This window comes from Ostrinia nubilalis, chromosome 22 (assembly GCF_963855985.1).
Source record: "Ostrinia nubilalis chromosome 22, ilOstNubi1.1, whole genome shotgun sequence".
NCBI lineage: Eukaryota > Metazoa > Arthropoda > Insecta > Lepidoptera > Crambidae > Ostrinia > Ostrinia nubilalis.
The window spans coordinates 12791887-12806051 of record NC_087109.1 but is presented as its reverse complement, the minus strand read 5'-3'; the positions used below and the strand labels follow the sequence as shown (position 1 = coordinate 12806051).

Below are 14165 nucleotides of genomic sequence, written 5' to 3'. Positions count from 1 at the left end.
TCCCTGAACGAACAATCGCTCTATGGAGTTGTAATCCCACCTTGAGACATGTCCAAAGTGTCGCAGTCTGCGCGACTGTACTACTAAAATGTTACACCTCACCAAATACATCTCTGTGTTCTAAGACTGAGGTACACAATGTCAATGAATGAAATAAGAAAACGTATAATCCTTATCGCTGCACCTGACTGCCTACATAATCATACTACTCGGTCCACACAATCAAATTACGTCCATCTTCTTCTGTTAAATTGGACCTAGAAGGAATGTAAGAAACATTAAAAAATTAATAGTCAAAATACTAAAAACACGCTTTAAATTACTGCACTAAAAGGCCAGACTCCATCATCAGGACCCTGGACATCATCTAGCACTAAAGTGCTCGAAAAGATAATTCCAATATACCCAAACTCGATGCGATTCCGCCGTTTCGTTTAGGAGTTCCACAGCCACCTTCCAGTCCCATCATCAGACCAGCTCGATGGTACCATAATATTGTATTGTCATCTATAATCTACTTATAATTGAAAAGTTTCATGATGATACAAGAATTATTAGAAGTGCGTGTAATTCAGATTCTTAGATTCCATTACATAGTTACATACACGATGACCTAATAAAAGCGTGTTAAAAATTAGAAAATTTCACGTGAGATTACAGGGAGGGAGGACGTCGAGGCAAATCTCACGATATCTCACTAAAAGGGGGAGGGGCATCCAAAAATCCGTAGTATGATTTGATAAAACTTTACCAACTTAAAAGGCTGTTATCAGGCAGATCACGCTTGACTGTTAAATGAAAACTAATATCACAAAAATAGTAATGTATTACAAAACTTGGTAACTATTATTTACATTATTGTTTACAATTCACATGATTTATGCTCGATCAATGAATAAGACTAACTAATCAATAAAAAATTAAATTGTTCATACTTAAACCTATATAAGTAAGCCTTAAGTACTTATTTTAGATATTTTAGTACTGATTTTAAAGTCTTTGGCTTTCGTTATAATGGCATCTATTTTTATCACCAGACACACAGTATTTTCATTTAAAATCAATTTAGTGCCTACATTCCCATTGAACATAACATTTGAACAAAACTGGATATTTTTCTGGAATATAATAACTTATCATCAGCGAACCAAGTAAAGCTCATAGCAGACTTATCAACTCGGAAAGGGATCAACGCTGTATCGCCTTTTGCGCGCTGTCCATTGCGAGGCGAGGTGTTTACGTTACGGTACGGATAAGTGCGCATTGCAATATGGAGTTTCATACACAGAATACTGACCGCCTCGAGTTGATATGGTTACGACTTAAGGTTCGGACAAACCAACGCGTGCAGCGATAACGATGGCGATGGCGACCACTGCGCGTGCAAAAGTTGTTTCACACTGCCGCGACCGCGATGGCGATCACTGCGCGTGCAGGTTGTCACTGTCACCACAACTGTCACGCATATTGTCACTTTCGCTTATTGTCAATCACGCCTATTCGGCAAAATGGAAACTGAATTAAATGATTTGTTTGAAGCTTTTGATGCAATTGAGACAGTGGAAACACTTTTTCACTCAAGTTTATTCAGGCGGCCATATATTATATAGAATGAGACATGATTACATGCGGTATAGGTAGTAGGTATTGGTTACTCATAACCAAGCTATATTTCTGGCTTCGTTTGTAGTCCCTAGAGCCCTAACAATACCTTTTAATTAGATTTAAAGAAAGGTTTGATAGGAAGGAGGACTGCACTAAGGCTTTCTTGGCCTCAGTGGGGGAAATGAAACACAACGCGGACGGTTGATATCTGGTTTATTACTGTTATGCTATTGCTATATACAAGATTTACATAATGTAGGTACACAATTCAATGTGTCCAGTCCAATGTGCCGTCGGTGTAGAGTGCCTACGGTGCACGTTCGTTCAGGGTTCATGGGCCAGTCGGCTAGTCACGGTCGATGCTGACGTGCTCGTACAGTATCCTTGTGGGCAAGTAAGATTATAACCAATTCATATTTTTCCTTGAGGGAAAAAAATTGCCCCCATTACCTTTTACCATTGTAGTTCTTATCGTTAAATCGCACAAAACTACACAGAACTCAACAAAACATCTATCAAAATCAATTTTCATTTTCATTTTTGGTGCAACAGTCATCTTGACATTTACTTTTTTTAAGGCAAAGGAATTACATTATGCACCCAAACCACAGAGTACTTATTAGTCCAAATATCGGTGCAGTCCTGTTGTCCCCCCTGCTTGGCCCCCCTGGGGGAGCCAACAGGATTTCGAAATCCTGTTGTCCCCCCTGGCTAGGGGAGACAACAGGATTGGATTTTCAATCAATGATTTGAGGACTGTTGTCCCCCCTGGCAAACATTGAGTATTTAGAAGCCATATATTTTTATAACTTTTAAGATGAACTGAAAATGGAGTACCTGACTGAATGTCATACTTATTGCCAAACTAAATACCTAAACGAATGTCAAATAATAATTAATATTTTGTTAACGAAAAAAATATAAGTTGTTGGTACCGGCAGTACCGGTATCCGAATCCCAACTATCCCAACTAATCCCAACTAATATTATAAATGCGAAAGTAACTCTGTCTGTCTGTCTGTCTGTTACGCTTTCCCGCTTAAACCTCGCAATCGATTTTGATGAAATTTGGCATAGAGATAGTTTGAGTCCCGGGAAAGAACATAGGATAGTTTTTATCCCGGTTTTTGAAACAGGGACGCGCGCGATAAAGTTTTTCTGTGACAGACAAAATTCCACGCGGGCGAAGCCGCGGGCGGAAAGCTAGTATCTTTATGAATTATCCCTACTAAATAATATTAAGTATGCGAAAAACTTTATCTGTCTGTCTGATACGAATTCACGCCTAAACCATTGAACCGATTTTGATATTTGGTAAAGAGATAGTTTTGAGTCCCGGCACAGAATAAGTAATAGTACAGGTACAGAAGGATTACTCCGCAAGACGATTTAAATAAATGCGAGTCTTGCTACGACGCGATAAAGTGGAATTCAGCTCGCACAGCACTACGTACCTACAATTTTATTCACCTACAAGTTTTGTCTCTTTCTATCGCGTGCCTCTGAACTCTTCTTACGCTGTTAGGGTTGCTGTCTAGTGAAAAAATATTAATCTACTTATTTGTAATGAGGTACGTACGTAGGTATGTAGGTAAGTACGCATTCATTATAGAAAACCTTGGGGGAGGCCTTTGTCCAGCAGTGGACGTCATTTGGCTGAAACGAACGAACGCATTCTGAGCAATAGTCATGGTAGGTTAGGTTCCTATACTATCCTAAGAATTATTGATTACCTACATGGCCGACATACCTTTCAGCATCTTTGAGAAGCGAAAAAAAAGATAAATCCGGTAGATTTATTTTCGAATTTAAACACCCGAACGCCGCACAATATTTCTTTCTCTTTATGTCCAATTGTCCATTTTTAAATAATACTTCGATTATACAATTAGGTACTACAACGCACGCCAGCGTCCTGACGGGCGCGCGCGTGACACTCGACTGATATAATACCCGCCGGCGGGGCGCTTCGCTGTAGGTAATTATCGGATGTACCGCGCGGAGTGAGCCAGGCCTGGTCCCGGGAAAGGACGTGGGATAGTTTTTACACAGTATATATAATTATGAGCTAAAGCAGTACGGAAACTTAGCCCTTTCGGCGAGTTAAATACCTACACTTCGACTGAGTGTTAGGGTTGGCACTCTTAATCTTTATACAATTAATGGGGTTCTTACTTACTTATTTATTAAAACGTTTATTTAGGTTTTTTAATTATCAAAAACCTAATGGAATAAATTAATTGACTAAGTAGTTAACAAAAAAATAAAACTTTAATTAGGTTCTATAATGATCGAATACATAATCGAATAAATTGATTAAGTACTATTAGAGGCCGTTAGAAGATCTATTCTCACAAATAAAATACCGGATACTTACTTTCACATAGCTATTGCCTCATTTTAAATACAGTTCATCACTTAGTACAAAAGCGTGGTGCGGAGCAAATTACTTTATCAAATAGAACACATAAATTGTTAAAAAGCGTAATTACGTAATTTAAAAAGAACTATTACAAAATCAGATGTAAGCACTTTATTTAAAAAGTAATATTTAATATTTTTTACAATTCAGAATTATTACGAAGTATAAAAAATAAAAGTTCTGGTTTTGAAGATGCCGAGTTCAAGCAGCCGTACACTACGCAATACACTCGTGGCATGTTTTTAAAAATACAGCGGACAGTGCATACAATGAAATTATTATTAAAAACACAACGCGCGCGACACTCGCGACGGATGGACTGCGAGGTTCGCTTAGAGCTCGTGTAAAGCGTGCGTCTGTGTGCGTGAGTCTGATTTCGAGCGTTTGTATGAAGCTTCCGTACTGTTTGATTTATCAACTGTGGTTTTTATGCCAGCTTTTGAAACAGGAAGGCGCTCTTATATTTTTTTCTGTGACAGACAAAATTTTACGCAGACAAAGCCGTGGGCTTTAAAGCTAAGTTAAAGGTATGCTATTCTCATGTATAAAAAATATTATCTTCTGTAAAGTTTACTAAAAATCCGTTTAGTAGTTTTTAAATACGTGAAAGAGTATCAAACATCCATACTCACAAACTTTGACATTTATAATATTAGTAGGTAGGACGCTAAAACTGCATAATTTTAAATTAATCATAATATTCAACACTTGCTCAGTGATTCAACTAGCGGCCGCCCGCGACTTCGTATGCGTGGAATCCGTTTTACCCCCTTATGTGTGGAATTTCGTAAAACTCTATTATATCCTTCATATTATTTCATATCCTTAAATAAATAGTTTAATAAAATCCGTTCTTGGCAGATCTCTATAACACTATAAGGAACCTACCTGCCAAATTTTAAGTTTGTAGGTGTCAGTATCGGCACCAACACCTTATTTTTTTCGTTATCAAAATGGTAATTATTATTTAACAAACGGTTAGGTATTCAATTGGCAATTTGGCATTCAGTCAAGTACTTCAGTATCTAAAAAAATATTTTATACAAATAATATATGGCTTTTAAATCATGTTTGCCAGGGGGGACAACAGTCCTCAAATCATTGATTAAAAATCTAGTCCTGTTGTCTCCCCTAGCCAGGGGGGACAACAGGATTTCGAAATCCTGTTGGCTCCCCCAGGGGGGCCAAGCAGGGGGGACAACAGGACTGCACCCAAATATCTTTTTTGTCTTAAATAATAGGTAACTCAAAAATACAAAAAGACATCAGTTTTGGTCAACTAGGTATTTCTAATGGCACTAAATTAATGACTGAGACGTTTGATGGGTCTAATTAGGTTTTCATTTATGGCATAGGTACTTAGAATTGCTCTAGGGCCTTTGAGAAAGCTGCAGACATGTACGTACATTCTCAATTATTTTGTTCTGCAGATAATATCCCAATATTCCCAATTTTATTTATGAAGTTGAAGAAGCAGATTCTCGAGAAAACTAGAATAATTTGTTTATTACAAAAAAATAAATTCTGATATTGATACTTTATTCTAAAACCTTTTTTATTATTCAAGTAGGTCAGACTAGTGGTATCATTTATAATTATGTAAAAACTTTTTAACAGATCCTACTTACTATTTATTACATCGATTTTAAAAAACAGAAACGCCACAGTGACAAATGTCGCGATGATCGCTGATCGCTGCGTGCAGACGCTGCATAGATCGCCGCGACCAATGACAGGACGCGTTGATGTGAACACATCGCTACAAATTCATACACGCTGTCTGGTCGCCATCGCCATCGTCATCGTGCACGCCGGCTGCACGCGTTGGTCTGGTCTTACCTTTACGATACCTTTCCAGGTTGATAAAATAAATGTACGACGTCCATAAAGAAACGGCGGCGTTAGCCTAGGCGCAGACCATCGATTTTTCGTCGGCCGATAGTTTAGTCGGGCAGTTGATCAGTATGAGCATGTATGGAAGTGCGCACATTACGCCGATTCGATTTGGCCGATTCTTCATACAAATTAAAATCGGGCCCAACTATCGGCCAACTAAAAATCGGTGGTCTGCGCCTAGTCTTAATCTAGAAAGAAATTATTAATACGCTCTACCTTTTCATTTTAATTAGGTAATAAGAGTTATTATAATTTTGTAATTATCAAATAATGGAATGATCAGCCTACATCAAACATGCTAATATGGTCTCTTTGTGCATATTAATGAATGTAATTAAACAAGCCAAGGACATTCGTGTTAATTTTACATTAGGCCTAACTGAAACATCCTAGTCTGCCAAAACATGCGACTGGTAAACCCATAATACGAGTAACTACAAAACGCCAATCATTGGGTATTGAACAAAGATATGACAAGTTGAATCGATTTAATAGGTTATCCAACTTTACCAACATGATGCGAGTCCTTTAAGTAGTGAAAATATCTTACTACCTAATATTATTATTGCGAAAGTTTAGATGTTTGTTAATCTTTCACGCATAAACTACTGAACGGATTTTGATGAAACTTTACAGTATTACTGTTTATAACCCAGAATATCATATAGGCTATAATTTATGACGATCTGTGACAAACGTAATTTCACGCGGGTGAAGCCGTGGGCAAAAGCTAGTGGACTATAAAGTCCAAAACAATAATGTCAAAATATCAGATAAAGGATGTGTGCCGATAAAATCTTAACTTTGTGAGTGCCTTGACGGAGCACTTCTATACTCTGTCGTTTTAGTTACATTATGCCACTCAAAACTACTAGACTACAATCTTCTATCAGTTACCTTAGAAATGTTGGTCAAATGCAAAATTCAATAATGATTACTCTGTAATCTGTATCTTATTTCTTGTATACTAATACTTATGCTAGGTAGGTGTCCTTTTAAGTATTCTACCTACTAGTGCTACGGGACCCCGTTCTTCCACAACAAACACTTATTAAAAAGATACATCAACAATATTGATTTCTGGTTTCTATTTGCTTAACCTAACATAATACACGTTCCTGACGCATAATGGCCTTCGTTTACAAACCTAAAACAAACGTGCCTGAAAGCACCCATACATTACCCTTAGATCCTATGATAATCTCACCTATAACACACAAATTAATATAAAAACATATAACTTGACAGGAACCTAAAGAGGTTACATACATCGCGGCCATTTTTGAACTGCTTGATCAAAGGTAAAATGCTAGACCATGCGGATATGACCTCGTCCGGACTCAAACTATGGGCTGTGGCCAGCCACCAGTAAGAACAGGCAGACCTGATCCAGGGTTTGTAGGGACTCAGCCTTCGGTCGTGCGAGAGGGTCAAATGCAGGGTCCTCTTTGCCACGATGTGTGTAAGGTAAACGTCTTCTAAATTGATGAGAGGTACTTTGTACGCCGCTTTGAGTATTCTTTCGATGTATTCCCCTGAAAATATAAAAAGAAATGGTTACAAAACCATACTTAACCCTACATTATTCTGTAAACTTTCGACAATTTATGTTAAAACGGGACTAATTCCACTTCTCATTCTCTCCCAACCACTGCAATCCTGTATAATATAACCAGGATCTACAACGTGGAAGTTTGAGTAGTCCCATGGGATCTTGGAACCCGAAACGAATTTAATCAGAATATTGAAGAGACCAGGGAAGGAATTAACTTTTTTTATGATACTATGCTAGTATAGGGAGATTTCAGAACCAAAGCCAAAGCCACCAAAGATATTTCTATGTAAGACGACGCAGCGAAACCGTTCCGCATCGTGTGCTTTTGGCTCTTAGGTAGTAAATAAGTGACTAATCACCATTTTCACCACCAATCCCTAATTTTTAAGTGACCCCATAACACATAACAGGGATTTTGTTTTGATAGGGGTTTCAAAAATTAGGGATTGATGGTGAAAAAGGGCATAAAATTAAATCGAATGTTCATCATGAGTAACGATCTTACCATTGATAATGTACCCCGTCCCAGAGAGGTACTCCGGGATGACCTCGTCAGGGTACAGCCAGCGAGGCAGGTACCACTTGGTGTACTCGTCCCGGTGCACCAGGCTGTTGTTGATCTTGTACCCTAGAATAAGTTCACAAAAATGAAATTTCATCAGTTTTTTTCAGCATTCAGCAAAATTATGGGAAAAAAGTATTGAAATTCAGTTACAAACATACTTTTTAAACCTCTCTACGAAACACTACTACGAGTATAAATATGAAACTTTTACTACAAACGTCCTAGTTACTATTACTACTAACTACCTACTCGATTACTATATTCTCACCGATTTATTTCTTCTGTTACATGCGTATAAATACGAATTCATGTGTTTTAATTAACCGACTTCAACAAAAGGATGAGATTCTCAATTCGGTTGGTTTGTTTTTTTTAAGTACCTTTTTGTCTTTATGTGATGTCCACCACTGTAATAAATGTTTCATTCACTGATTGGTTAAATATCAAACAATATCTTTCTTTCTATTTTGTTAGTAAATGAATAATTTTTAATTTAACACTGTTCTAAAAAGCAGGCCTATAAAGCCTTGATCACACGTACCGAGTAAACGGGCGAGACAGTAAAATGTTTACTCGCTCGAGACAGTTGGGTGAGCGAGTCACATACTCGAGCGCTCGGCCGAGCACTCGGCGTAATGTTCATACACACCGAGTACTCGGCCGAGAACACTGTCTCGCCCGTTTCCTCGATACGTGTGATCAAGGCTTAAGTCTCACCTATGAGCTGACTATTGACATGCTCCTTCACCACCTTCCCCAACATCCAGGGGTTGACGAACACGTCATCATCGGTCTTGAACAGCGCCTGCGCCTGAGGACAGCGGTGCGAAGACCACTCCAGCATCAGCGCCGTCTTGAGGGTGAGGTTCTGGTAGTGGTCCGCGAAGTCGTAGACCAGCATGTCGCCGTACTGCTTCGCCTCGATGTAGATGTCTACCTGGAGATAACTGGTGTGAATTTAATTTGATGGGTCTACCTGAAGACAACTTTTCTATTTAATTAGATATGTGGGTCATTGTACAGAACATAAAACAGAGAAAGAAAAGAAATACAAAACCGAAAAGGCATCATTTAGACCGCGGTCTTATTGCTCTCTCGAAAATGTCGAAAATCGAGAAAGAAACCTCTTCCACACAACCCAGGGAGGTGAGGGTGACAGTTGGTTCTTTAAATGCCAGGGGAAGGCGATAATTGATCGAATTAAGATGCCTAAGATGGTTTTTGGCGAATGTACAAGATATTTTTTTCAGATGTTTTCTTTCGTAGATTCTCGTGATGCAAGTCGTTACGTCATTACGCCAAAAAACCAGTCCCGATATGTTACACATTCCTTTTCAACTATGTTAACGGAGTATCTGTGTGAGCAACTGAAGCATTTCTTCGACTCTTACCAGCTTTTCATCCACATCTGGCCCATCCAGGCCCATCACGAAAAATGTCGGTACATGTCTCGCCCAGGTCTGCCGGATGGCCTGCCTGCTGTCCAGGTTGGAGGGAGCACTGGAGACCAGCACCAGTAGGGGAACCTCTTCGGTCCCCTCACAGGGGTGGTGGGAAGACGAGGGCTCTATCAGCAGCTGGCTGGAAAACATAAGGTTGAAATAAATCCCTATTTGAATAAAAAACAATCCTAGACCATGGTATCAGCGAATTACAACGTGATCCAATTGATTGGAAAGCTGCCGAGCTTTTGTTAAATTTAATTAAAGAATAATTAACTTTTAAAAAAAATAAAACCGACTTCAAATGCGTGAACACAAAAAAAAACTAAAACTTAAAAATATTGCGTATAAAAAAGTTCATCCCCAATTTTCCACCCTTGGGGGTGAAATATTTTCTTCAAATTCGCATGAAACCACCCTTTTGATAATACCTATTCAACAAAAAAATTATCATTCAAATTGATTTATAATCGGCGGAGATATTGCGTATAAAAAAGTTCATCCCCAATTTTCCACCCTTGGGGGTTGTTTTTTCTATTATTAAATTTAAATGGGACCACCCTTGAGGTATTACCTATACGCCGAAAAAAGATTTTTTCAAATCGGTTCATAATTGGCGGAGTTATCGCGTAACAAACATAGAAAAAAAAAACATACGGGTCGAATTGAGAACCTCCTCCTTTTTTGAAGTCGGTTGAAAACGTACATTATCAAAGTACCATTTCAGGTATCTTCCTCTTTTTTATTTCCTCAGGTTTTGCAAAGTATAATGACCAGGGCTTGAAGCTTTTACAGGGATAAATCCTGGGACTTATCCCATCTCTAGTTCCTACCTCTGCGAATCCTGTTTACCCCGGATCTACAGTTTGGCCTTCAATGAAACTCAACCAGTGATGGTTGATTTGTCACAGGAAATAGCTGTCTTTTAACCATCATTGGTTGTCCCGAAATGGGGATAGATCAAGCCTTATTGCGACGTGTTTAAATGCCCTGTAAAGGCCCTATCTAATAAAGAATTTGAATTTAATTCAGCATCAAGACTTACATATTGTCCAAGTACCGCTTCAAGTTCCTATCTCTCCTGTAATGCCGGAGGTCTTGACCCTGAGGGTATGGCGGCAGCAGCGCGCTGGTGACCCTTGAGATCCACCATGCTTGTGACAGGACGCACGCAGCGGTCACCACCACCAGCAGCAGAACCAGCTGTTGGTAGCGACGACCTGGAATATTGAGGAATTTTTGACCAAAACAAGATGTTGTCTTCAGTCGAGAACTGGTCGAAACTAGGCTGTTATTTTTTATGCATAACAAGGCAGGTATTTGACCGCAATCGCACCTGGTGTTAGAGATGCAGTCTAGGATGGTACATATCTGCCCTGTAAGTGCCTATTCACTCTCACCTTGAAAAGGCCCGGATTATACTCTGCATCTGCATAAATAATAAAACATAGATCTATCTAAGTAAACCAAGCAAGGTTAAGTCTTACATTTTTTTAGCACACAACATAAGCACGCGTTTGTTATGTTTTGTAAATAAACAAAAGTCCAATGTCCTCACCGAGACGCGACCACAGGACCCGCAGGCTGCTCTTGGTCATGCTCGCAGCATGTCGCGACTGCCGCCGGTCGAGTGTCACTTGTTATCTAAAACAAACTAATGTGTGAGTAGAGGTAGTGCTACACTGCACATGCGAAGCGATTAGAACTAATTCAAACCCTAATAAGTTCTAATAATAAGTTACACACACGTGTTGAACACTAGTTAAAACGTCAATGTTAAACTAAATCTAGGCGCAGAACACCGATTTTTTGTCGGCCGATAGGTGAGTCGGGTTGCTAATCAGTATGGAGATGTATGAAAGTGCGCACATTACACCGATTTGGTACCGGACGATTCTTCATACAAAAAATCGGGCCCAACTACCGGCCAACTAATAGTCGGTTGTTTGCGCCTAGCTAAACGTTAATTTACGCCTTTCCAAAACAGGTAAAAAATAGGTGCCTACTCGTGAACTAAATTATGTGTCCCACATGAGAATTAAACTCTGAACCTCTTAGTCGAGGATGTCTCACTCTTTTACCACAGAACACTTTTTATTACACCTAAATATAACGTAGCTCTATCAACGCTTGCAGTGGCAGCGGTGCGCCATAGCGTCACCAAAGAGCCGCTAAAATGTAGCGCTACAATGACCGTTAACAAATTAGTGACTATGAAGTCTAATAACTATGACAATGCCGGCTTTGCTCTCATTCTAGAAAAACTAACTATGTTCTGGTAATTTACGTATTTAATGTTTTTTACAAGATGCAAGTGAATTCCTAATTAGTTTCAGATTTCTTATTGTTTCCTACTAATATTATAAATGCGAAAGTTTGGATGTTTGAATGTCTGGATGTTTGTTACTCTTTCACGCAAAAACTACTGAATGGATTTTGTTGAAACTTTACAGTATTATTGTTTATAACCCAGAATAACATAGGCTATAACTTATGACGATCGGTGACAAACTAAATTTCACGCGGGTGAAGCCGCGGGCAAAAGCTAGTATGGAATAAATGACTATGACTATGACTTGCTGCGGCCGCTCATTATTAGGTAGGTTTCTTTAAATATTAATATGTAGGTAGTTAAGTAAGTACTTACTTGAAACCACCAATAAGTTCATGTTGATTTTTGATTGATTGATGTTTCTCAGTCACCTTTTACGACATCCACGGGTAGAATGGGAGTGAAGTCTATCTATTCTGCCAGAACCAACCGCAAAATTATGTATAATTTAGAGTAACTTCAAATCGAGTTTTGATCGCCGTTTCATAAATATTACTACCTAATATTAAGAACTAGCTGACCCGGCGAACTTTGTTCTGCCTTAATGGCAATAAATAAGCAGACTTTTTTTTTCGAACGGGATAAAAAGTATCCTATGTCCTTCTCCTGGCTCTAAACTACCTCCCTGACAATTTTCAGCTAAATCGGTTCAGCCGTTCTTGAGTTATAAGTGGAGTAACTAACACGACTTTCTTTTATATATATAGATGCTAAAGTAACTCGGTCTTTGTGGAAATCCTTTGTCCAGCAGTGGACGTCTTTCGGCTTAAACGAACGAACGAACGAACTCTGTCTGTCTGTATCGCTTTCACGCTATAACCACTGAACCGATTTTGATTAAATTTGGCATAGAGATAGTTTGAGTCCCGGGAAAGGACATAGGATAGTTTTTATCCCGGTTTTTGAAACAGGGACACGCGCGATCTTGTTTTTCTGTCACAGACAAATTCCACGCGGGCGAAGCCGCGGGCGGAAAGCTAGTAAAGATATAGTATCTACTGGTGCACATGTATGATTTTCTATAAATGATTCTACAACATTAATAACACAATTCGCAAATAAAAGGGAGTTTTTGGAAAAAATACAAGTACCAAGACTACTAAGTTAAAAACGTTTAGCGCTTTTGAATATCTAGATAGATGAATAAAGGAATAGCCTTGAAATTCTAGACAGGTCACCTTCACAACTAGTTAGCGCATCTAAAAGAGTTTTGGCTATTTTGTTAATTCTTGTTCATTGAATGTATGGCGTACTTCTGGTAACTTTTACTTTTTCAGATATTTTGTAGGCTGAAATACATAGTTATAACAATGACTTAGATATTGAAAACAGGATTTTTTTATAGGTAGACAGAATTATTATCTTTATTACACAGTAAGTATAATACCTACTGCCAATCAGAAGGAAAATGGCCGACTAACTGACTTTGTTCCGGCGTTTCTTCTCAGCACTTGCCAATTATGTTTGTCACGAAGCGCTGGTAGGGCCCAAAAGATAAGGAGACATGTAAAGTACCCCATAAGGGCTACCTTTTCTTTTTTTATTATTTACATTTTGACGTTCATAAGTGCCACTTGTGGTCTAAACTGAATAAATATTTTTGATTTTGATTTTAACGCTAGGGAGCCATCTTCAACAGACAACCTGGTATTTAGGCAGAGTTAGGCATACCTAAATAAGTAAACTAAATACGACACAACTTACGATATCGCTGTACCTAAGGTACACAATAATTTTACCTATAGGTAATCTAATTCGAAATAAAATTACATTTACGAATAAAATTCTGGATGTTATTCACATTCAAAAATCATCTGTCTACCTATTCCATCACGAATCTTATTTTTGCACGAGCTTAAAAAAAGGAAAAAAATGCCTAAAACCAGTTAGCCCTGCCCGATACGTGATGCACCACAAATAAAAGTGAACAAAACTTTTTTATCTGTCTACATAAAACAAAATTTACTCACAAGCAACAAATATTTTGGTCAACACCAAAGTAAATCATCAAAAAAACAAAATGTCGTTCGTTTGCTCTCTTTAATGTAATCCTAGACTGTATCTCACATAACATCATGTGCGATTGCAGTTAAATACCTGCCAAGTTCTGCATAAAAAAATACTAAATTTAAATTATCTTACCTTAGCGCCATTTTAACGCCAGCCAAATGTTTTGGCTCCGAAAGGTTAACCAAACAATGTTACTGTTTAAACTAACGTTCTAACACCCGACCTAACCGCACGACACCAACAAACTACTGCACAAAGCTGCACAAACTCGTCCCGCCAAATTACAAAGTCAATGTCAATATACCTACCTATGCAATTTTCGATACCTCTACGAATCT

General features: G+C 38.5%; 1 protein-coding gene across 3 annotated transcripts in view; it reads right to left on the bottom strand.

Moving 5' to 3' along the window:
* LOC135082629 (beta-1,3-galactosyltransferase 1-like) overlaps positions 1-14165 on the bottom strand; it is a 307135-nt gene that overhangs the window by 292575 nt on the left and 395 nt on the right. Inside the window, exons 1-7 of one of the 3 annotated variants that reach the window (XR_010259423.1) lie at positions 13960-14149; positions 11044-11129; positions 10531-10705; positions 9435-9624; positions 8761-8980; positions 7984-8106; positions 5878-7458 (exon numbers count right to left, since the gene is read on the bottom strand). Coding sequence is in view for 2 of the 3 variants with exons in the window: in XM_063977414.1 (XP_063833484.1) it covers positions 7145-7458; positions 7984-8106; positions 8761-8980; positions 9435-9624; positions 10531-10705; positions 11044-11083 (1062 nt within the window). In the remaining variant the exon portion in view is untranslated. Of the gene's footprint in view, positions 1-5869; positions 7459-7983; positions 8107-8760; positions 8981-9434; positions 9625-10530; positions 10706-11043; positions 11130-13959; positions 14150-14165 lie in introns of those variants that run through there. The other 2 variants (XM_063977414.1, XM_063977415.1) reach the window with 2 other exon arrangements.